The following is a 22,904-nucleotide window of genomic DNA, read 5'->3' as shown; positions in this document are numbered from 1 at the left end:
TTGCCGGGCCCCTAGGGCCAAAAGAAAACACCTATGACGCCGATGAATGCTTGAAATATATGCTGCTTGGAATGAAACAGTTATTACACCCGAGTCTCCAAGCTACAGAGAGGTTCGTGCGAGGTATATATGTATGTATGTGTGGGGTTTTGAGGGCGTAGGAAAGAATTAGGCCTTATGTGCCAGGGCCAGTTGGCTTGGATTGTTCGTCGGCGTGACTGGAGAAAGGCCCTACGTTGAAATCGGGTGTTGTTTCTATGTTTTGGCTGGGAGGACCGCGGTACTCACTCGCGTCAGGAGCAAGGATGGGATCGGTCGACTTGGTGTCAGGGTGAACTTCGATACCATCTTGAGCCTCGAGATCTTGCTTCGTGGCATTGCGGCTGAATTTGATGGAGTCGTTGTCACCACTGCCGCGGTCAATCGGTGACCAGCCTCCAATGCTGCCTGCAACGATACCAGCCATGACAGTCGCCGGACCAAACGCGGAATTAGAACGGGACCTGGCGCGGCGACGACTACTGGGAGAAGGTGGGGCATGAGAGCCGTCATCAGTTTGGACGCCATTATTGGGAGTACCGGGTAGAGAGTGACTGGATCGTGATCGGGTAAAGATTTCCCTGGGATGTTGCACCTTGAACTTGATAGCACTGAGACGGCCGCCGCGGACTTTTCTGAGAAAGGCAAGTTCATCGCGAACCTCCAGTAGTCCTTGGTTCCAGTAGTAGTCGTCATCTGAAACGACAAGCTCGGGAGTTTGCTTGCGCCTGAAGAAGTCGGGAATGCATTTCCTGATAAGCTCATCAGGTATCAAGCGAACAATGACACCGACCGGTAGAGACAGGAAGCCCAACACTATTGAGTAGCCCCATTGAGGGCCGTTGAGTCTCGTAACCTTGAAAGCTTCGCCACCGACAAATATAATCATGGTCTGACCTCCAATCATAATGCACAAAATGATGATAAAGAACCAGTTGTGGGTAATGCCTTCAAATACATTGAAGCGGTTGTCGAGGCGGCGGTTGTTGAGAGCGTTGAAAATTTGCATCCAGACAAAGGTGTTGAACACCAAAGCAGGTAATTGCTGCTGCTCACGCGGGCTATGGTAACTAAGCATAGATTCGCCGGCAAAGAAGAGAATAAACGTAACAACCAGCTGGTAAATCGACTGCCCGATGATCATTTTCCACATGCGCAACGTGATCAAAGGTGCGGATTTAGGGTCAGGCTTGCGGTCAAGAAGACTGCGAGTGGGAGGATCAGTTGCGAGCGCCAGAGCGGCAAAGGTATCCATGATGAGATTGACCCAGAGCAGTTGGACAGCAGTCAGCACAGATTGCTGGTCGCTACTGGAAACAGCGGAGACGAAGGTGAGAAGTACAGCCGTGATGTTGACTGTAATTTGAAACTGCAAGAACTTCTTGACAGCGTCATTGACAGCACGACCCCAGAGCAGCGCCTTCACGATGGACGCAAAGTTGTCGTCCATGAGAATGATGGCAGAAGCTTCTTTCGCAACCTCAGTGCCCGCGATTCCCATAGAGAAACCGACATCGGCAGTCTTGAGCGCGGGTGCATCGTTGGTTCCGTCACCAGTGACAGCTACTGTCTCACCAAGCTCTTTGAGGCGCTTGACAAGCTTGCGTTTATCGTCTGGGCTGGACCGGGCAAGAACACAGAGCTTGGGAATGACGGCATCCATGTCACGCTTTGACAGTTTACGGAAAGTAGGGCCCTCCATGACAACACCGCCAGGGACCAGGATTCCACAATCTTCGGCAATTGCCTTGGCAGTCAAAACATTGTCACCGGTGACCATACGAACGTAAACACCGGCATGTTGACAGTCCTTTACAGCCTCACGAACGTTGTCTCGCAGAGGATCCTGGATACCGACGATAGCTAGAAAGATCATTTTCTTGGCTATATCCTTGAAGACAGCTTGGGTCGGGTCATCCTCATTCTTGGATGATTCGGCGGGCGGCCAGCTTTCGAAATCGCGGTAAATGAGGCCGATAGTTCGTAAAGAGCGGGATGCGTAAGTTGTGATGATGTGCTCGAGTGCTTCGCGGTTGTCGGCAGTCATGGGAGCTTCGATAAGTTCCTTGTTGGCGTCGGTGACGATCTTGTCGCACATTGCGAGCAGAATCTCGGAAGCACCCTTGACATACATACGGTAGCGACCATCGCTTAGTTTAGCGACGGCGCCAGAACACTTGATTGCAGAGTCGAAGGGGATCACCTGGACGATGTTGGCGTTGGCGCGCTCCTGGGCAACATTGCCCAGTCCCAGGTAGTCACGTGCAAATCCGAGCAAGGCTGTCTCAGTTTTAGAGCCGATGAAAGGATCAGGACCTCCAGTCTCGCCTTCGAAAGCGGTCGTGTTCTGGACAATGGATTGCAAAAGAAGGTCCTTGACATCGCGGTTCAGAGTCTCGACGAACTCCGTGGCAGACACATCGTTGGGATTCTCAACAGGAGACTGAGATACGTCCTTGCCCTTGGCTCCATCGTCAATTGGGGATACTGAGGATGCTTTGAGTTTGGAGTCGCCAAAGCGGAGAGCAGTTCCTAGGGAGCCAGCAACAACAGTCATCTTGTTCTGAGTGAGCGTACCAGTCTTGTCGGAACAAATGGTAGTGGCATTACCCATAGTCTCGCAAGACCGGAGGAGGCGGACCAGATTGTTGTCCTTGAGCATACGCGTCGTGGCGAAAGCCAATGCAAGGGTAACAGCTAGCGGGAGACCCTCGGGCACAGCGACGACAATAACCGTAATGGCGACGATGAGGATATTGAGGAAGTTCTGACCCTTCTCGGCCGGCGTGTCGTCGCTGCCCTTGAGCCTGACCAAGAACTCAATGAATAACACAACGAAAAGCAACAAAGCCGCAGCTCCACCGAGTTTGGCGATGTATGTTGCGAGCACGTTGAGCTTGTTTTGGAGTGGTGTGACTTCGCTGTCTTCGCGAAGAGACATCATGGTCTTGCCGTAGCTGGAGTGTACACCTGTAGCCGTGACCATGAAGGTACCTACGCCCTCAGAGACCTTTGCACCGGAGAGGATGAATGGATCGACCTTCTTGAGGTTGTCGTGTCGTTCAATGGCTTTGTAGGCCTCGTCGCCAGACATCTTCTTGAGCAAGTCAGATTCTCCAGTGGCCGAAGACTCGTCACACTTGATTCCGTGACCTTGGATAAGGATACCATCGACGGGGATCATGTCACCAGGCTCCAGGTTGACAACATCTCCGACAAAGATGTCGTAGACAGAGATTTCGCGAGTGGTTCCAGAGCGGATGACCTTGATGGTTCGGTCTTCCTTCTTGCGGTTAAGTTTGACGAACTGACGCTCTTTTTGCCAATCATTGGCGGCGCCAACTACGACGACAATGACAATGGCAACAATAATGGCAACACCTTCGATCCACTCTACGGCTGGCTCACCTGGCTTGTGCTCTACACCAAAAGTTTGGTATAGACCGAGAGCAAGTGAAATGACAGCGGCGCACGTCAGCAAGATAAGAACTTTGTCGTTGTAGGCCATCCACGCGAGTTGAAAGATATTTTTAGGTTTCCTGACTGGAAGTCTGTTGTCACTAAAGACGCGCTTTCGGTCAGCGAAAGCATTCTCCTTGGACCCAGTGGGTGTGCTATCGGTATGCGCAACAGCATTCGGTGATGACTTTTGCGCAGTCTCGGTAGTACTTGGTGTCGTTGCTTCTTCAAAAGTGACGACACCGTCCAAGTGCTGCTCGTCGATGCTAAGTCCGGCCTTTCGGTCGGTCCGAAGACCCTTTTCCAAGCCGTCAAGGCCTCCGAGAGCATGGAAGGCTGATAACTGAGGAGTGATTAGCACAATGAGGAGGTTGCTCAGAGACAACAACTTACGCTTTTGGGGTTGTAGAGTTTGGCCAGCTGGCCGGGCGAGAAGGCAAACTTGTTGTTTTCAACTACAAAGTCTGCCTCTGTGCCTGGATCTGGTTTCAGGGCATCCTGGTCGTTCAAGACTTCGGTGGGTGCTAGCTCTCCCTTGAAAGCATCGCCCTGCGAAGAGGCGACATATGTGCCTGAACTGTTGGATTCACCATTCTCGGTAGCCGAATCCATCGAGTTGCCTCTTGAGCGAGCGCCTGGAACATTGAGTAGGCCAGCATTGCTGGTCCACGTTGCGACGGGCGAGCTAACATTGTGAGGGCTCGTGGGCCTGCTCTCTCTGCTTTCAAAGGAATTGGCGCCACGCAGTTCCTGCGAGGATGACGTTCGCTGGGTAGGCGATGGGTTTTCGGAGGTTGCATTTGGTGGGAATCTGTGGCTGCCGTCCTGGATATCGGCCAGAGGCACGGGATTGCTCATGTTGGCGTCGCTGGCGGCAGACGTGTCGATGGTGATGGTTGGGGCCCGCGGTCTTGAAGGACCGCTGTGTGCCTGTTCGTTCGCCATGGCAACAGGCTGGGCGGCGCAAGGCTGCAGTAGTGCAAGGCGCTGTGCAAGGCGGTAGGCTGTGCAAGCAGGCAGGGAAGCGATGGGTGTAAGCCGTAAGGATGTCAGGTGTGTATTTCCGGTGAGCTTGCTAGATTATGAGGAACAGTGCATGCGGAAAGAACATGCGGGCTATAAAGGGCGTGGCCAGAGGCGAGAGTAGGCGGTGGTTGAAGAGTGGAGCAGACGAGAGCAAAGAAACAGGCACAAAGAGCCAAAGAACGTGAATGGTCCTGGGTGGAGGCAAGAGCCAGTGGGTGAGGCCCAGCGACTAGGATCTGGTACCAGCGGCTTTGTTAGCACCTGGTGGCCGTGGTGGAAGGCGTGGTGCGCGGCCAGGGCGATGGTGTGCTTACGGGACGGGGCCAGATGGCGGGTAGAGGCGATGGATTAGCGGAGGATGGAGTGAGTGAGTGATTGATTGCTTGATTGATTGATTGATTCGGTGAGTGGCTTCACCGAAGCTGGCTGGTGGATGGCGGGAGGGGGGCTATGTCACCGGGGGCTGCGCGCGTCCATTCGGGCGTGGATTGTGGCTATGCTGGAGTGGAGGAAGGTGGTGAAGGGCGAGTTGTGGGTGGCAACCAAGGCACGACAGGCGAGGACCACGGACGATCAGAAAAAAAGAGCGGAAAGGCAAGTGTTTCTTGCTTCGCGAGCAGAACAGGCCCGGCAGAACAAGGCGCATTAAGGACTGCCTGAGGCGTGTTTTCGTCGAAGCTCAACCGCCCAAGGATTGGCATGCAACCAAGACAGACACAGCCCCATCTAGCGTCGTCTTGCTCGCACGCGCACAGACTCCCGCCAAGTCCGTCTCTGCAGCCGGGCCAGCACCCCATGGCCATACGGCAACACAGCGACACGACTGCAACCAACGACACCACGTCACTGGCCAACGCCATCCCTTTTGCTTGCACTTGCATGCCGCTGCTGCTGCTGTGCTGGCTGCGTGTCCGTACATGCATTCATACTTACATATACAAAGTACATATCCAAGTACTCTATACTACACGCTGCTGACTCATTTCCACCCCAGCACAGTCCAGCCCAGTCCAGCCCAGCCCAGGATACTACATACTTTTACTTATTACTGACTTTTGTACCACAATCATAGAGTGACTACATCTACGCATCCGTACTAGCATATACTGCCGCTGTAAATGCTCCATTTACTCCATGTTCACAACACGCTGCCGCTGCCGCTGTCCCCCCCCCCATCGCCCCATCGCCCCATCGCCGTCAGTGCGTCATCTTGCCGTCTCCTTTTTCTTCGCCTGGCCCATGCCTCCGCCTGCATCGCTCTCCACAAGCATTCGTTTTGCTCCTCAGTGCTCATCTCTCCACGACAGTAGCCGCAACCGCCGCCTAGCCGCCTTCTCAGCCCTGGCCGCACACCTGGCCAACAATATAGCCTCCACTCGTGCCCCCGGCTTTGTTGGCCCGCAGCCCTCGCGTTCCTGAAGATCAAAGGCGAGTGTGGGTGCATAGGGGAGAGGCCAATCTCCGAGCAGCCAAGAGCCGAAGTCCTTGGCTGCTGCCAGCCCATCTCCCGCCCGTCGAGCCAGCGTCGACGTCCTAGCAGTCGAGCGTCACAGATTCCGCTTCTCCATACCTGTAGTACTTGAGTGTATTCCAGCCCTCGATGTGCGCCTTGCCTCTTCCAATCGGTCCGCCCTGCTTTCTCTCGCCCTCACCAGATGCCCAATCTGCGCGTGATGTGGTAGCGTCCACTACCTGCAACAATGACTCGCACTGCAGTTTGCATACTTGCGTAGTACACGCTCGATACGGATACCAGCCAAACATTGGCACAAGCCACGAACCCCCAGGCTGTCACCAAGCAGGCTAGTCCTACGCACTCATGCCAATTGTACGCATGTGCATATCCAAGTACATACATGGGAGATGCAAAGCCAAGACGAGCGCAAGTGACGTTTGAGTACATCCATGATGCATGCATACAACTACGAAACCTAAGCTTCTTACACCCGTCCCTCGAGGCTTGCTGAACACAAGATCTTTACGTGCTTTGCAAGTTCACATGCCGGCTGCCCCGGCTCTTGGCATCATCGGCCTAACTAGTCCAATGCCTGCAATAGCAACATGTCAAACAACCACGATCGCTAGTTTCAGGCATAGAGGTAAGAAGTCAGCAAGCTGTGTATTTGTCTAACATGGTGCGCTATTTCAGCGAGATATCCAAGGCACCGGCCCATGTGGAAGCATGTCTTGCTCTTGCCCACACGCACCAGGTCTGGTCCGGGAAACGGTCGACTGGCGCCTATTAAGCGCTGTTGTCATGGCTCAGCCAATCAGCATGCGCGCGCACCAAAGAGACCGTTTGTTATCCAGCCACCATCCTTACCCCACCTGCCCAAAGGAGATACCCTATCGACTATCTACAATATGTACACAGAAGTGTAGTGTATACATACATGACTTGAAAAGGAACCAGTCTTCTTAGTGTATACACGCCTGGGCCAAGGTGGACCCCCAAATGACGTTTCTGCCATTCATGTTTCTCTGTCGACTCAGACACACTCCATTCTTCATTCTTTACACATGGTTTGGAGCCAACAAAGTTTTCAGTCGTACACCACAACCGCTGCGATAGCGTTGTACCTGCATCTCGACCCCAGATCTTCGTGGCTTACCCAGATACACATGTCCTGCAAGTAAGCGCCTGGCGGCTTATTACCCGTCAACGGCCATCCCAACCAGCATGGCCGATGACGTCAACCTCCCCAACAATGGCTGCTACAACATGTCCTTTCGAAGTATTTGCAAAAAGAACAGCCGCTAGAGAATATCCCAGCATCCAATCACATGCAAAGCAATAGCTAGCATCAACAGAGGTATGCAGTCGTGCAAATGCATTCCCCTCATCAACTAGCAGGCCCAGATATACTCTTTTAGCCAAGCAACGCGTTTGCCAAGTTGGTTTTGATTGCATACGCCTCTCAAACGAGCATACACACATCTGTATCGTAGTATGCATATACATCACCTGCTGTTCTACGACAGTCGCGCTGTATCACTATCCTTGCCATAATTTCTGTGCAGATCTCTGCCTCTCAAGTGACCACGGAGCTTGAAACTTGAGTCCTCGCCGGCATCTCGCCACCATGCGCAAATCATATGTTTGCAAACTTTATCCACACGACGTAAAACGTCATCATACCCCAGCCCGCCAAGCACATGGCAAAGACAGAAACAAGATCCGCTCGTGGCCAAGACGCTCGTCCCGCACTTGATGTTTTCAGGAGTCGTTCTCGTAGCAGTACCGAACCACGCCAGGACTTGCATTTTCGGTCACCAGGCTGAACCCGGTTAGCCCCATTGCCTGGCTTTTGCACTGCCCGCCATCTCGCCCCTCGACCAATACTACCCAAGCCTATCAAGCGTCACCGAACCATCATTTTGCCCACAGTCGATTACCTTCAGCTTTCATCATCGTTGGACGTCTCCGGCACCCGCTTCTAACCGTTGCTACTTGAAAAGACTGGCGTACCGGCTGTTGTGTATCTAGACCTCTATGCCCAAGGACAAAGACCGTAATCCGTCACCTTTGGAACTAGATCGTCAATTTTTCAATAGTGTTCAATATGTACACTTGCCACAGAACAGCCTCTTTCCATTTGCCCTAGCACTAGTGCCTATTGTAATACTTACTTGAAATGGAAGTATTGTTGCCATGTCCACTCACTACATCTCGAATTAGGTAATGCAACCCCATATCCCTTGTCCTCTTGAACCACTATGAACCAGCTTTGATGCATTTTCTAAAACTCCAGACTGTTTGCCGTCCGCACCCGCTATGGATCATGCGCGTACACCGCAACGTCTCAAACCAGATGTTCAAGTTCTCGCCGTCCCGCTCTACCTTCCTGCACTGCCTCACCGCCCCCCACTCCGCTTGTGCAGCACACCCGCACAACCCAATCCTCGATCCCATCTTATCACACTGTATTACATCACCGCTCATTCTCTTCGCCATCCTCGGAGATAGGCTGTTTCTTCTTTTTCAAGTGCGGTAATTTAATCGCAAAAACTAATGCATTGACAATGACAAACGTGGCCACCGCCGAGATGAAGACTAGACGCAGGCTACGACTATAGGCTTCAATGACTGTAAGACAAGCGTTAGTACTGGGGCTGTAAGGCGCTCAATTCGATAAATGAGAGGCCACGTGGATGACGCGTTGCAAGGTACTAGGGGATTATTGGTATACGAACCCTGGCTTTGATGTTTGACGTCTAGGTCAACTATGCTGCGAACTGAGCTGCGGACACGTTGGATGATCTGTGTGGGCTTGTTAGAAAAGGTTCATTCCGTGTGTGAATTCGCCGTCTCATCTTCGTCTTTTCCATTCATCCAGCTCGTGGTGTACGTTCTGCAGCACAAAAACCAGATGCTCTCCTTGACGCTTTTCGTTGTAAGTAGAAAGAACAAGGGCTATGCCACGTACCTTGGCCTTATCATGCCCAGTGACCAGTCTATCGAGATATGTTGCCAACGCGTTCTGCAAGATGAGACTGCTCAGTGACACTCCCATGACGATGCCCAGGCTACGCCACAGAACGAGTGTGCTGCTCATGACCGCCTGATCTTCCTGAGTGCTTGTCGCAAGAACAGCGAGACTTGTTGCTGGAAAGCTCAAGCCTTGACCAATGCTTGATGGGACTAAGAAGACAGTGGCGAGCCACTTTGGCACATTGAACATCAAAGAGAGACATGTAGCACCCAGCAGCATTGATAGTGAGCCAACGACAATAAGCCACTTCATGCGACCCGTGGCAGTCATAATGAAGCCAGCCGACACGCCACAGACAGTTAGCGCAACTGAAGGACCGGCAAGACGGAAGCCTGATACGGACGCACTCTCGAGCTCGACAGCCTGGAAATACAATGGAGCGTTGAACAGGATTGTGTTCATGCCAATCTGAGCGAAAAAGTTGTTGAAGACGAGATTGCCGCGTGGTTCGCTGAATAACATGGGCAGCGGCATGACTGGCCGCGTAGCTCTCGACTCGACTCTGATGAGCACGACACCGGTAACAAGTGCTACTACAAGTGAAGTAATAACAAACCAGTGTTTCCATGCGTAGACGTTGCCTCCAAGATTCAGACCTAAGATCAGAAATGCAACAGATATGGTCAGCAAGACCGACCCTGCTATATCAAAGCCATTCATTGCGTCTCGGAAGCCCAATCCAAACCGTTCTGCTAGATTGGGCCCAAGATTAGACGGCGTCATAACAATGGCGTTGATCAGGAGGATGAGAATGACCGGTACCTGCAGAGCAAAAGTCATCCGCCAACCTAACTTGTCGCACAAAAATCCACCAAATGCAGCACCACAGGCAGATCCACCTCCATAAAAGAGATTAATGTATGCCTGGTATTTACCTCGCACCTCTATGCTGACAAGATCATTAGTCATGATGTTGCCCATTGACAGCACGCCAGCTGCACCAATACCACAAAAGGCCCGCGCAAGAATAAAACTTGCAATACTCTGTGCAAGAGCACACCACGCCGTCGTAGCTGCAAGCAGAGCGAGGCCAGCTAAATACAGAGGCCGACGACCAAAGGTATCTGAAAATCGGCCCATCAAAGGCTGAAGCGAGGTCGAGGTAAGCAAAAAGGCAGTCGACAACCAGGATGCAGAGTTGGATGCATGAAAGTAGGATGTAATGACTGGGTGGCTTGAAGCCATGAGGGTAGAATCAAACATGGCAATCTGGCATGATGCAATTAGCAAACCTACTACGTATAGGGGAGAGATGGTAGAAGAAAATCATTTGGACATACAAAGTACCCCAACAAGATGCCTCCAAACACGCATCGAAATCTCCAGAGCCCGACGCCTTGAAGCTTGCCATCTTGTTCGAATTTGGCCAACTCCTCTGTCTCTTGCCCTGTTGCAGAATGGCTTACAGACGCGAATGACTGCCCATGCGAGTTGCTTTGGTCGTTCTCCACAGCCGGGAACTGGGGTGCGGCTCCTTGGCCTTGCTGCACTACTTCTGCAGCTGTGACTTCATCTCCAGCAATGTCTGTGGCACTCTGTTGGCATTGCGACACAGAGCGAAGAAGCGGTGTTCGTTCCGAGGCAGGCAAAGGCATAGCAAAAAAAAGGAGCCTAGCGGCGCTGCAGACTCACAACAAAACCAAGACGAATATTACTAGCAGCTGTACGACCTTGGTCAAAACAGATTTCGGACCGAAGAATTCAAGTAATAGAAGGAATGGCGTGCGTTGAGACAGCTTCGCAGGTGCAGGCGTTTAATGATCGTCAGCGCTAGTAGGCCCCGAAATCGCCGTCGTTTTCCGCTATCAAAGAGGGCTGATTGCTGGCTCGCCCATGGCTTCAGCATCAAACCTCGCAAACATGAAGACTCCCTTACGCATAGCAATCCTCGAATGCGATACGCCTCCACCAGCCCTTGTTGAAAAATACGGACGATATGATCGCATCTTTACGACGTTGCTCGAAGCAGCAGCCGAGGACTTGGGCTTATCTCCGAAGCAGGACCTGGACTTGAGCGCATTCGACGTCGTCACTGCGCAAGAGTATCCTGACCTGGAAAAGATAGATGCAGTACTGATCTCGGGCTCGAGTGAGTATTCGTGTTGCTATCATCGTGCAAAAACAAAAGAAAAACAAGGATTCTTGTGACTAATCAACATCCCACCAGAGCACAACTCATTTGACAATGACCCATGGATCCTCAAGTTGGTCGAATTTACTCAAAAGTTACTCAAGCAAGACCGCGTTCGGGTGATTGGCGTTTGCTTTGGCCATCAGATTCTCGGAAGAGCTGCAGGAGCCAAAGTTGGGCGCAGTGATGATGGGTGGGAGATCTCAGTCTTGCCAGTTCAACTCACAGCGAAGGGCAAAGAGATTTTTCAACAGGATAGTCTTGTAAAGTTGCGACCATGTCATCTCACGACTCGGGTTCTCTAATCATGTTTGCAGGCAATCCACCAGATGCACAGAGATGTGGTATTCGAGTACCCTGCAGATGTCGAGAAGCTTGGCGGATCACCTCGTTGCTTGGTACAAGGCATGTACAAAAAGGGCAAATTGATTTCTTTGCAAGGTCACCCGGAATTCACCGAGCCCATTGTCTCTTACTTGGTCCAAATGAGGGCTGAACAGGGCATCTTTGAGGAAGAGCAAGCTAGGGACGCGCTAGAGAGAGTGGGCAACCATCACGACGGACTGGTCATTGCCAAGGCATTTCTCCGATTCTTGCTTGAGGACTAGGTAGCATTTGCAATTGGCCATTATAGGCATGAGCAGACAATGTAATCAGGTATCCCAGAATTCGCTGTATGGCTCGCCGCTGCGTTACCTTGTACCTGTGATGGTGATTCTTGATTCAATGGTCGACAAGGATAGGTACCCCGCAGCATGTGAGCTCACCTTTGCGGCAACGGACTGTACACTATATATATTCATGATTTGATTAATATTTCAAATCACAAGACTGGCTTCGTGGCGCAATGGTAGCGCGTCAGATTCCAGTTTCTCTGGAGCTTCCTGAAGGTTAGGCGTTCAAATCGCCTCGAGGTCACAAGCAATTTCTCTTTTTGGCTTCGGGTACTACACATCAAATCACCGTTCAGTGTGGGTCATCAAGCCGGTTAGTGGATCGAAGTTTTTTGTTTATTTCATTTTTATTTTGTCAAAAAGCGACTATGTTTTGTCCACCACGTATTTGCACTGGATGATGGTGGATTAGTGCTTGTGGGTGTTTGTGTTGCATGGGTGTATACATGGAGGGGGGCAATGATTGTGGAACGCGGGGTATGGCAATGCATTGATGCTGTGAAGCATAACACAAGCCTTGTGCATATCCGCGATAGATGAGCATTGCAACAGGTCAGCCGTAGGCAGCCCTCGTATCCCAACCTACGGTGCTGCCTTCTGTTTGGTGGCCATGACCAGTACGCAGAGGGCAGAGGGCAGAGGGGGTATGGTGCCGTCGTCGCCCTGCCAACGACAGCCTACTTACTGCGTGTACATGCACGTCCACACATGTATGTAGTATGCACATGTAGCATGTACATGTGCATGTGTAGTACCAAGGCCAGCAAAACATGGCGTCATGCGCTCGAGGGGTAGCGGGGGGCGTCCGAGGCGGCGGCGGCCGCTGAATGGCTGGCCCGTCCAACCAAAAACGTCGTCGCTGCACCTGCGCCTTCTCGAACCAGCGCTGGCCAGGGTCCACTGTCACTCACTTGCTCCCTCATCCGCCCTCCATCTTGCTCTCCCACAACTCTTTACTCTACAGTACTGTCGCTCGCTTCTCCCACGCCTCTTTTGCTTCGCCCTCGGCTGTGCCGTTCTCCTCGATTTCCAAAGTACTCGTTGTAATCAATCCTCTTCGCTGGCTTCGCATGCGATTTGCTCAATAACCGCCTCTCGGCCTCAGCACTCCCCATGGGAAAGTGTAAGCACTCTCCTCTCCCTCTCTTTTCTTTTGCCCCGCGCCTTTTTATGAACCCTTAGAGCTAACGCGCCATGCTGCACAGGGAGATATGGTGTAGTCCTGGACGCTGGGTCCTCTGTACGTCGCCGGCACACTTGGTCTGTCGTCGCAGCGCCGTAGCTAACAAGTTCAAAGGGGACGCGCGTCCACGTCTACCGCTGGCTGAACCACAACGCAGCCCGTGACAAGGCCACTGATGCTCAGTTACACAGTCTGCCCGTCATAGAGACGGACAAGAAGTGGACTAAGAAGATTCATCCCGGTAAGTCGGCCTGTAGCCGCCTGGGCGCAAACTGACCTCATCCGCCATCCCCTAGGCATCTCTACCTTTGGCGAAAACCCTCACCGCGTCGGTCCAGATCATCTTGAAAAACTCCTCAGCCATGCGCTCAAACACATACCTGTCGATCAAGTCCCGAATACCCCTCTCTTCTTACTTGCCACGGCGGGCATGCGCATTCTGCCCGAGTCACAGCGCAAAGAAATCCTCCAACAAGTTTGCCAATTTGCCCGAAGCACGACCCAGTTCCAGTTACCCGATTGCGATGTACATATCCAGGTTATACCAGGAGAGACCGAAGGCCTGTATGGTTGGATAGCAGCAAATTACCTGCTGGGTGGCTTTGACCAGCCAACACTTCATCAACACGGCAACGGCCACAGCACATATGGTTTCCTAGATATGGGAGGTGCATCTGCACAGATCGCTTTCGCGCCAAATGCCACCGAAGCCGAGAAGCACGCTGACGACCTGACCCTTTTACGACTACGAACATTGGATGGGACGCCGCTGGAGCACAAAGTCTTTGTTACCACATGGCTGGGTTTTGGTGTTAATCAAGCGCGCGAACGATATATAAAGGCACTGTTGGACTCCAGTACTGAAAAGGAACTCCCAGACCCTTGCCTGCCCGCAGGCCTTAAGCTGGAGGTCACGCACGAGGGCAAGTTCATTGACTCGGACTCGGACGATGATGACGATGATGAACCGAAATCAAAGGCGGCAGCAGAACTCGTAGGAACCGGAAAATTCCCGGAATGTTTGCGCCAAACCTATCCGTTGTTGGAGAAGGAAAACAAATGCACAAACTCGCCATGCCTGATTAACGGTCAACATGTACCCGCTATCGATTTCAAGGTCAATCACTTTGTAGGTGTTTCCGAATACTGGCACACGACCCACGAAATCTTCGAGCACGGACACAAGGACAAGGCCTATGATCTGACGACCTATCAAGAGCGCGTAAACCAATTTTGCAGTCAAGACTGGAAGAGTATTGAAAAAGGCATCAAGAAGGAGAAATGGGGTAAAAAGGTTGATCAAGACAAAGCACGTGAAGTCTGCTTCAAGGCATCTTGGATCATCAGTATGCTACACGACGGCATTGGCGTGCCTAGGGTCGGAATAGAGGGCCTAGACGACAGCCAAAATACCACCAAAGCCGTACTCGATAATGCCAAGGCAAAAGGGTTCACCGACCCTTTCCAGGCAGTCAACAAGATCAACGACATAGAACTCAGCTGGACACTTGGAAAAATGGTCCTCTACGCTTCTAGTGAGATCCCACCGCCTTCTGAGGAAGCACTTGCTGTGGGCTTTGGTTCCAACGCTCTCGGCATACCTGCAGACTTCCAGTATCCAGGTGGTACCCCCAAGGCGTACGAATCAGAGAGCAACTGGCATCGCCTCTTTGTCGAGCATCCTCAACAGATACCAGGCTTCTTTATCATGATTTTTATCATTGTTGTCATCTTTTGCTTGATTCTGGGTAAAGAGCGGAGGAGTGCGGTCAAACAGTCGATAAGCAGGATTTTCAAGAGCAAACAAGGCAAAGACCCCTTACACCGTCGCCGCGGCCGCAGTTTTCCAGCCAAATTCTTTGGTTTTGGCGGTTCGTCATCAGCGAACCAACAGCCGTACGAGCGTGTGGATTTGGAAGACGGTGAATTGGCCAATGAGTTTGAGCTTGAAGAAACTCACCTTGACTCGAGCGATAATGAACTCTCTGATTCTTCCGAGGAATCCAAACTAGGCCGGACCAGCGGATGGGCTACGCCACAAATCAAGACGGAACCCGTGAGTGCGCCGAGTTACTTTGGTAGCACGACTGGCGAACTGGCGAGGGATGGCATGGGTCTGGGTCTTGGCCTGCCAGGAGGTGCGTTTGAACTTAGCCGCACCGTCAGTCGTGAGAGAATCAAGAGTCGAACGAGTAGTCCTAAAAGGGCTAAGAGTACAATGAGTAAACTTGACGAGTAAAGGAAATGCTTCATGAAGACACATACATACTACTTGTACATAGCAAGAGGGTGGGGGATTTTATATTGTTTTATCCTCTCTTGTTCTTTTTCTTTTCATCCGGTTGGTTACATGATTGGGCTGGCTGGGCAATGTCTTTTGTGTTTTGCATCTCTGGGTTGCAAGGTTTCGGCGTTTTTTTTAAACACGAAGTAGATACATGTAGTTGGTTCACTATTTTGACAAGCAAGCGTATTTTGTTGTCTTATCCAACCACCTGTTCATTCTCTTTCGCTGTCTTTTCCTTTTCCATTTTCACACTGAATGTGAATATTCCTCTTGTATTAAATGTGTAGTATATGTGTCTATAACGAGCCGTACGTGTATGCTATATTCGCCACCATTAGCCCCTTTGCATGCACTCACAAGACATGGAAAAACTCTGCAAAGCCTTCTCGTTCAATCCTCGGTCGTTTGGCCTCCATTTCTTCTGATCCCTTCTCTCCATTGACCCCATTCTCGTCATTGTCTGACCATTTCCTCTTGCCGTCTTTCTCTTCCACCTTACTTGCTGCTTTCTCTTGGCCTTCTCTTCTCATCCAGAACCGGTGTCCCGGACTCCTCTCACATATTGACTCGCTCTCCTTGATCATCGCATCTGTAATCTCTCTCTCTTCCCTCTCTTTGGCACCCAGCTCGGGCTGAGCTACCACTAGATCTAGTGGCTCATTATTGAGCCGGAAAAACACCCTCTGAGCAAACTTCGTCTTGCTACGGTTCCTCGTCAATCTGTACCTCAGATTTGATGGATTGGTGAAAGGAAAGTAGCTACTGGAATTGTAGTCTTGTTTGTCTTCTACCTCTAACATCTGCCACCGCTCATCTTCAAGCAGCGTGACAAGCTCTGATTTTCCCCAATCTTCGTAAATGTCGTTGGGTACGTTTGCAGTAAGCTTCTTCAGATTTTTAAACTGTGAAGCATAGCGCATCCAAAAGCGACGCCAGCCAATCATTTCACGCTCCATGAGTGTTTTCTCTGCCGGTGTGGGGCGTTTTGCTGCACGAAGCCAGCCCGAGACACCTGGAACATCGGCAGGGTACTGAATAGTCAGCTCGTCTACCATGGAGGCGATAGGGGTAAGGCTAAAGACTGCCTGGGTCGGCAGAAGCACTTCGCGCCTCTCGGCACCCTCTCCGACAAAAGTCTTGAAGGGACCAAAGTACAAGCTACCATCCAGACCTGATGAGGGGCAAGTATTTCCACGATCACCAATCGAGATACGAATGGGTATGTCCAGACTTCTGAGTCGTGCCACCATTGTCTGTATGCGTGAGAGAATGTCAGGTTTGGGCAGAAAAGTGCGATTGGGCTCTAGGTTTGCAGGGAAGACATCGCACATCATGCTTTCCCAGGCAAGAACTGGCTTCCAGTCACACTCTCGCGCAAGCCATCGCAATGCCTCCTGCACTTCGGGCTTAGAGCTCGGATCGCTCATTGCAGGATCGTTGATTTGCTGGGGCGGCTGGCCAAAATGATTACGTCGCTGCATGACGTTGACGAGATGAAACGGATGCAAGGTTATGTTCCGGAGGTTCCGAATAGGTTTCATGTTGATGTTGGGGTATTTCTTGGATATGGTCTGCAGGCTCTGGAGTAAGTCTTCAAATGATGCCCCGACGCCTTGCACAACATGGTTGCCCAGGACCATATGATCGCGCTCGCACGCGTCAAATGTCTTGTCGTCAAAGGCTTCTTCCTCGTCACGATGGTGATGACCTTGGGTTATCCGATATGGAATTGGTCCGATGACGTCCCTGTCACGGCGGTCCTCCATCCAGGAATACAGGCCTATCTCGACATCTTTGATGCGCGACCATTTTGTCGCATCTGTGGAAAAGAGTGATCGATAGGGGGCGTAGTCGTGTACCCTGAGCTTTGTCATGGTTTCTGGGCAGTACTTTTGTACGCCGTCTACGAGACAGCAAACGCGTTGGTGAACCTCCCATTCATTCCATGTGCTGGGTCTAAGAGTTAGCGTGGATAAATGACGATATGACAACGCGACTTACTGGAAGCCCGAGTATCGCTCCCGTATCGCGAGCGTTTTGAGCCTCTTGCAAATGGGGAAGATGGCGTTGGCGACGGATCCGCCGTCTCGTCTCCGTGATATTCTGAAACTCTGCTTGAAGCGATAGTCCTGGTACGAGTAGCTGTATTCGATGCGAGAGTGTGCAGTGTAGTCTGCCCAGTTTGCTACCTCTAGCTCTTCCAAGCGTGCAAACAGACATGGGCAGGCGTCGGCCAACATCTTCCATGTCCAAGTCTCTTCAGGAGTCCAGACAAAGTCCTTGATGGCTGATATGTCAAGGCTGGTGAGGCAAGGCAGATTATCCTCTATCCACTTGAAGTCGTCGATGCTTGCCCAGTGAGACATTGCCAGCTTGTGGACATGGCGGCGGTTGGAGTCATTGATGCTGTCCATGAAGCTCATCCACCGGGTCCTGCCGATGCTCCTATACTTCCAGTCGCCCAGCCTGATGTCACGCACGTCGTTGAGTTGTATGGGGTATTTGTAGAGTAGTTGGTTCACGGTCACGCTGTTTGCCATGCCCTTGCACAGGCGCTTCAGACTCCACGCAGCGTCGCGATCCAAATAGTCCATGACACATTTGAAGATGTCGTCAGGCAGTTTTAGCAGCATGCTGCTCTGGCTCGCGGCAGCCTTGGGCATCGGCTGATTGAGCGGATCAAAGCCCGAAGGACTACACTCGCGACTCGGAATCAAGTCGAGCATCTCGGGCGAAAAGTAGTCGAAGTCGTGGAAGCTGAATAGATTCATCAAGTAACGCTCGTAGCTCATCAAGGACGTGTCAGAGGCAGAGAGAGGGGGGCCGGGGCGCGAACGGAGGCTGGGGCGTAGCAGGCGCTGTGAGCAGCCCGATTGGGAGGGTTATCACGAGAAGAGAAGGCACGAGAGCCGGCATGTGCAATGTAAACGTGGTGAAGCTCAGTGTGAATGCAAGGGTAAAGGCGAGGCTGAGGGTGAGGGTGAGGATGCGGGTTGGGCCTGTTGTCGGCCGGTTGTGGCACAGTGGCTGGTGGGTGAGAGAGCGACGGTGCACCCTGGTGGAGTTGCGGAGAGCGCTTCGGAGGTAAAGGCGGTGCCAAGACATGCCGCCGCTCTGACCGACGGCCGCTTCAAGCTTTGTTCGTCGCATCGGCATCGCAGCACCTCGCACCCAAACACACGCGCATTCGATCCCTGTCTGCCCTCTTCCCTCACCATGGCCGACGCCCAGGTCTTCGAAGAGACGTTCAACATCACGTCCATTAACAACGAGAAATATGATCGCGTCTCCCGCATCTATGGCACCTCGACCGACAGCCAAATCACCATGACCCTCGATATTAACCACGAGCTGTTCCCCGTAACGGTTGGTGAGAGCATCAGCCTGGTCCTAGCCACAACCCTCGCCCTCGACGGCAGCTCAAAGGGCGAGAACGACACAATGTGGAGAAACGTAGGCAAACAGGGCGTGGCGACGCTGGCAGATATGTATGACTATGTCTGCTACGGCAAAAACTACCGTATGGAAGGAGGCAACGGAGACACCATGTGAGCACTATCCAGGCAGCCCTGTCATGCTGGACTGGCTACTGACTGCATGTAGAAAATACTTTGCTAGTTTTGGCGGGCTTTTGCTGTACATGGAAGGACCCCACCGCAAGCTCAGCGGACTGAAGATTGACGACATCTACATGCTTGTGAAGCACTCATAGTTGGGCGCGTCATCGCGCATATGAGAGAATGACAAAGAAAGCATGGGCAGGCGTTTTGGTGGCATGTGGTATTGGTATCCTCTGGTTTAAAAGTTCGGCAAGGCGTCTGAATACCCTCTTGAAATAAAAGGACGCCTTCAGAGGCTCTCCTAGCTCTGGCGAGAAAATCCCAATGCTCTTTTTTATTTTCATAGTGTGGGGAATTCGAGTTTTCTGTGCAATCGGCTCACCAACTCGATGTAATCCCTCTCGTTCTCCGTCGTCAGGATGCCATGCCGCACGAGAAAGTCAAGCACGACCAGGGAACAGTTGGGTTTGAACTCTCCGTTTCTCATAGCCTCCTGCACTTCGTCTACGGTCCATAGGTAGAACTCCTCAACCTCATCGTCGCCGGGCTTCGGTATCGTATCTTCAGGAAGCTCAAGATCATAGACGTATTGAACTTCGGGCTGCATCAAGTTCGTCTCGCCGCCCGCTCTCTCGTCACGGACGTACCAGTACGTGACTGTGCCGCATGCCTTTGCATTCTTGCGCACCAGCTCTTCCGGCAGTGAAGCCTCTTCTGCGCATTCTCTGACCAGGCTCTCGAATGGACTCTCCCCTGACGCGATACCACCAGCCACGGCATTATCGAGCATGCCTCCATATGTCTGCTTCGTACGTGCCCTTCTCGGAGTCCAAATCTTGATTTCTCCACGTGTGCGTGTAAAGGCAGTGAGGTGTACACCGTATGTAATGACACCAAACAGGGGACTGGCACTTCTCTCTACGTTGAACAGCAACTCTTTGTTTTTACCATAGACAGCATACAGTTCCCCTCTCCACTTATCCAGCACCTTGAAATGACCGGTTTGGCGCAGTGCCAATAGTGTCGTCTCTATTGCTGCGGACCGTTCTTGTGCGTTTGAACCAACTGCGAGACATAGAATCCGCGCGTTATCATCAATCTCCCAGTTTGAGACGCCACGAAATACCTCAACAACTGAAGGTAGCATGTAACCGAGCCCATAGTTGTGGCCTGAGACGCGCAGTTGGTAGTACGTGTTGATGGAGGCGAGATAGGTTTCCAGGTTTACGTCGGGGTAAGGGAACCCGTCGCATTGGTTCACGAGATCAATGTTTGACAGCGACATGTTTGGTGTGGACGATAGGCCAGGTGGTGTGCGTGAGGGTATGGAAGGATGATTGCTGGCCGCAGGTACGCAGCAAGGTTACGTAGGGTCCTGGTGGGGGCGGGGTAGTACAGCATTGAGCAATGTGACCGTCAGCTCTTGCCCTGCCCTCAATTGTGAAAACATTTTAATGCCACTGTCATGTCTGTGATCGAAGCGGACATGTTCAACCGCACCATGTCCAACAACCATCGAGTTCAGTCTGAGCAGCGTGTGTTCTGGTCGTGATTAGTTGCTTTGAGCTAGCTACGTTGAAATGCACGGATTCTCCAGCGTACGCCGTAAAACCATGACACTCATTTCCCAACACCCACAGCAAGAATCAGCAGATTGCGTATACTATGAGCCACAGAACGGAGAATCAAGAACAGGAGGAGGTCAATGCGAGAGTGGTCTTCATAGTTCCGAAGAGCCACGTCAAGACAGTGAAATCTGCTCTTGAACGAGCGGGCCAGCTCGACCGGAGTAGCAAAATTATGCCCGAGCCGTGCGAAAATCATACAACACTCGTCGCGCACACTACTCTGAAACAAGGCGATGTAGTTCCAATTCGAGAAACACCGACCACGAAAGCATCTGGTATGCAAGGCGAAACGAGGTTGTCGCCATTTGAGTACGATTTTATTATGGGACAGAACGTTGAACTTCCTGTTGGGAAGGATGCGTTGATGCCAGTACAAGAGGATGTGTTCCAGCAACGGATGCGTATCCCGACGACCATCTTCTATCCTTCAATCAGTGGCGATGCAAACGCGCATCTCACTGAAGAAAGCAGTAATGAGTTCAAGTCCACAATATTACAGAACTTGGATCTGGAGTATCTTCACCACGACATTGAACTAGCGCATCATGCCGATGGAGCTAGTCCTCTCAGGTTCTCAGCCATGAAAAGCCCGATGCACAGAGCGTTGAAAGAAGCTCTGTCGACATTACAGGATTCGATGCTAGCTGACATGGACTTGTCGCCTGGAGTCCTTGTCTCCGCTTTCCCAGATGGGTACTCGATATACAAGCCCATGCTTCTGCTTCCACACAATGCTTTTGGATCCACAGAATGGCAGATACTTCTGTCTCAGCATGCCGTGGATTCAGAGTTACTAGCACCGGTCTGGCGGCACGTTGCAGCATCAGTTGGTGCAACACATGTAGCAATCAACTCACCTATCCCACCAAAGACAGACACCAACCCCAATATGGATTCGGGGGCAAGCCGGAACCAGGAGAACATTCTGCGCCGACCAGTCAATCTTGTACCGATACACGGTGAATTTGGACCCAGCCCTACGCCCCAGACTATCTCATGTCCCACTGCCAATGACTTTGAAGGAGCTTTGTGGGTTACGGCAAAACAAAACGGTATTTGGCAAGTCTGGGCACCTCTGTATACCATGTTTAGCCGTGGCAACATCCGCGAGAAGACTCGAATACTCAACCTTGCTGCAGTCACCACTGACTTGGACGAAGCCTCGGCAGCTGTGGATCTCTATGCAGGCATTGGCTATTTTGCCTTTTCATACAAGAAGAGTGGAGAGTATCGCCAAGACGGGATTCGCAGAGTACTGTGCTGGGAAATTAATCCATGGTCAGTTGAAGGTCTGCGACGAGGCGCAGAGAGGAATGGTTGGTCATGCAAGATCATCAAGGGAGACGACCTTTGTCAGTTAAGGCAGACTAGTGCAGAAGCCCCGAATAGGCTTGCGCTCAATGACACTGCTGGCATACAAAAAGCGGACTTTTGGGTGTTCCAGGCAAGCAATGAAGGAGCCAAGTCAGACTATACAGCGATGAGTACAAGCTTGGGCTTGGTTTGCCAGCTACCCATTCGGCATGTAAACCTAGGCTTACTGCCTACTTCGAGATTATCGTGGGGTATTGCAGTTGATATGCTAGATAGGCAACGCGGTGGATGGATCCACGTACACGAGAACATTGGGATCAGAGACGTCGAGTCGAGAAGCAAGGAGATTGAGAGAGAGATTGACAAGCTAGTCAAGCGCCGAAATGACAGGACAGGCAACATGGCTGTAAAGGTAGAGCATGTTGAGTGGGTTAAGATGTATGCGCCAGGCGTTGTACATTGTGTCTTGGATGTGCATGTCCAAGGAGTACTGTAGTTCTTTTTGAGCGCAATACTCGGCGCTTTTTTCCTTGCATCAGTCACTAGGTAGGCCTAATCGAGTTACTCTGAGCAAGCACGTGGTGTTAGCTGGTGGTGTGCAGACTTGTAGAGTAGTGGGAGAGAATATGTGTTGCACTAGTTGTAGACGAGATTTAGCAGCCAGCGGGCTAGTGGGGGGTTTTGCAGACACAAGGCTGTTGTTTGGATGGGTAGAGATCTTCGCCCCCTCCAAGGCGATTCTGCTGTTGGTGGACATGGCCGATATCGGGCAACAGATAGTGAGGCGCTCTTGACGTTTGCAAAGGCGGTTATGTATTGGCAGAAAGCTTCTGGGAGATGTTGCGGTGCTGGCGAGAAGCGCGGACCGAGCGGCTCCGAACAAATGTAACAAGGCTTCTTGTGTAAGTATGTACCTGTGGTTTCGGCGTGGATACACCGCCTGTTATTGCTGTCGCTTATATTTGTGTTGTCGTGGGAGCGGTAACTGGAATGTAGCGCCGCCCGCGCCGGGGCTTAGGGACAGAGTGGTTGTGTTGCACCGAGACTTTTTGGCAGCGCATGCATGAGAAGAGCCTAGGGTATCCTGGGAGATGAGCTACGGTAGGTGTG

The 22,904-nt window shown here is 51.8% G+C and overlaps 9 protein-coding genes across 9 annotated transcripts; 4 read left to right on the top strand and 5 right to left on the bottom strand.

Moving 5' to 3' along the window:
- Positions 1–175: 175 nt before the first annotated feature.
- COCVIDRAFT_37567 (hypothetical protein) lies at positions 176–4,443 on the bottom strand (the record flags this gene model as incomplete). Its single annotated transcript, XM_014701363.1, has 2 exons — positions 176–3,841; positions 3,892–4,443. The coding sequence occupies 2 exons, from the start codon at positions 4,441–4,443 to the stop codon at positions 176–178; spliced, it is 4,218 nt and encodes a 1,405-aa protein (XP_014556849.1).
- Positions 4,444–8,456: 4,013 nt separating this feature from the next.
- On the bottom strand, positions 8,457–10,612 carry COCVIDRAFT_37566 (hypothetical protein; the record flags this gene model as incomplete). Its single annotated transcript, XM_014701362.1, has 4 exons — positions 8,457–8,611; positions 8,719–8,785; positions 8,952–10,226; positions 10,298–10,612. 4 exons carry the CDS (start codon positions 10,610–10,612, stop codon positions 8,457–8,459), a joined length of 1,812 nt encoding a protein of 603 aa, XP_014556848.1.
- A 265-nt stretch (positions 10,613–10,877) lies between these two features.
- Positions 10,878–11,756, top strand: COCVIDRAFT_37565 (hypothetical protein; the record flags this gene model as incomplete). Its single annotated transcript, XM_014701361.1, has 3 exons — positions 10,878–11,106; positions 11,185–11,411; positions 11,466–11,756. The coding sequence occupies 3 exons, from the start codon at positions 10,878–10,880 to the stop codon at positions 11,754–11,756; spliced, it is 747 nt and encodes a 248-aa protein (XP_014556847.1).
- A 1,179-nt stretch (positions 11,757–12,935) lies between these two features.
- Positions 12,936–15,244, top strand: COCVIDRAFT_26417 (hypothetical protein; the record flags this gene model as incomplete). The annotated part of the gene is made up of 4 exons (XM_014701334.1): positions 12,936–12,945; positions 13,028–13,062; positions 13,120–13,246; positions 13,302–15,244. 4 exons carry the CDS (start codon positions 12,936–12,938, stop codon positions 15,242–15,244), a joined length of 2,115 nt encoding a protein of 704 aa, XP_014556820.1.
- A 401-nt stretch (positions 15,245–15,645) lies between these two features.
- Positions 15,646–18,018, bottom strand: COCVIDRAFT_98712 (hypothetical protein; the record flags this gene model as incomplete). The annotated part of the gene is made up of 2 exons (XM_014701360.1): positions 15,646–17,242; positions 17,294–18,018. The coding sequence occupies 2 exons, from the start codon at positions 18,016–18,018 to the stop codon at positions 15,646–15,648; spliced, it is 2,322 nt and encodes a 773-aa protein (XP_014556846.1).
- Positions 18,019–18,083: 65 nt separating this feature from the next.
- On the bottom strand, positions 18,084–18,311 carry COCVIDRAFT_98558 (hypothetical protein; the record flags this gene model as incomplete). Its single annotated transcript, XM_014701359.1, has 1 exon — positions 18,084–18,311. A coding segment is annotated over one exon (228 nt), but the record flags the coding sequence as incomplete, so codon positions are not given.
- A 197-nt stretch (positions 18,312–18,508) lies between these two features.
- On the top strand, positions 18,509–19,004 carry COCVIDRAFT_26415 (hypothetical protein; the record flags this gene model as incomplete). Its single annotated transcript, XM_014701333.1, has 2 exons — positions 18,509–18,840; positions 18,896–19,004. The coding sequence occupies 2 exons, from the start codon at positions 18,509–18,511 to the stop codon at positions 19,002–19,004; spliced, it is 441 nt and encodes a 146-aa protein (XP_014556819.1).
- A 188-nt stretch (positions 19,005–19,192) lies between these two features.
- Positions 19,193–20,137, bottom strand: COCVIDRAFT_26414 (hypothetical protein; the record flags this gene model as incomplete). The annotated part of the gene is made up of 1 exon (XM_014701332.1): positions 19,193–20,137. One exon carries the CDS (start codon positions 20,135–20,137, stop codon positions 19,193–19,195), a length of 945 nt encoding a protein of 314 aa, XP_014556818.1.
- Positions 20,138–20,517: 380 nt separating this feature from the next.
- Positions 20,518–22,290, top strand: COCVIDRAFT_15773 (hypothetical protein; the record flags this gene model as incomplete). The annotated part of the gene is made up of 1 exon (XM_014701319.1): positions 20,518–22,290. The coding sequence occupies one exon, from the start codon at positions 20,518–20,520 to the stop codon at positions 22,288–22,290; it is 1,773 nt and encodes a 590-aa protein (XP_014556805.1).
- Between the last annotated feature and the right edge of the window lie 614 nt (positions 22,291–22,904).

Source organism: Bipolaris victoriae (genome assembly GCF_000527765.1).
Source record: "Bipolaris victoriae FI3 unplaced genomic scaffold scaffold_40, whole genome shotgun sequence".
NCBI classification, from domain to species: Eukaryota; Fungi; Ascomycota; class Dothideomycetes; order Pleosporales; family Pleosporaceae; genus Bipolaris; species Bipolaris victoriae.
The sequence above is the reverse complement of the archived record's forward strand: the minus strand, read 5'-3'. Positions and strand labels throughout refer to the sequence as shown.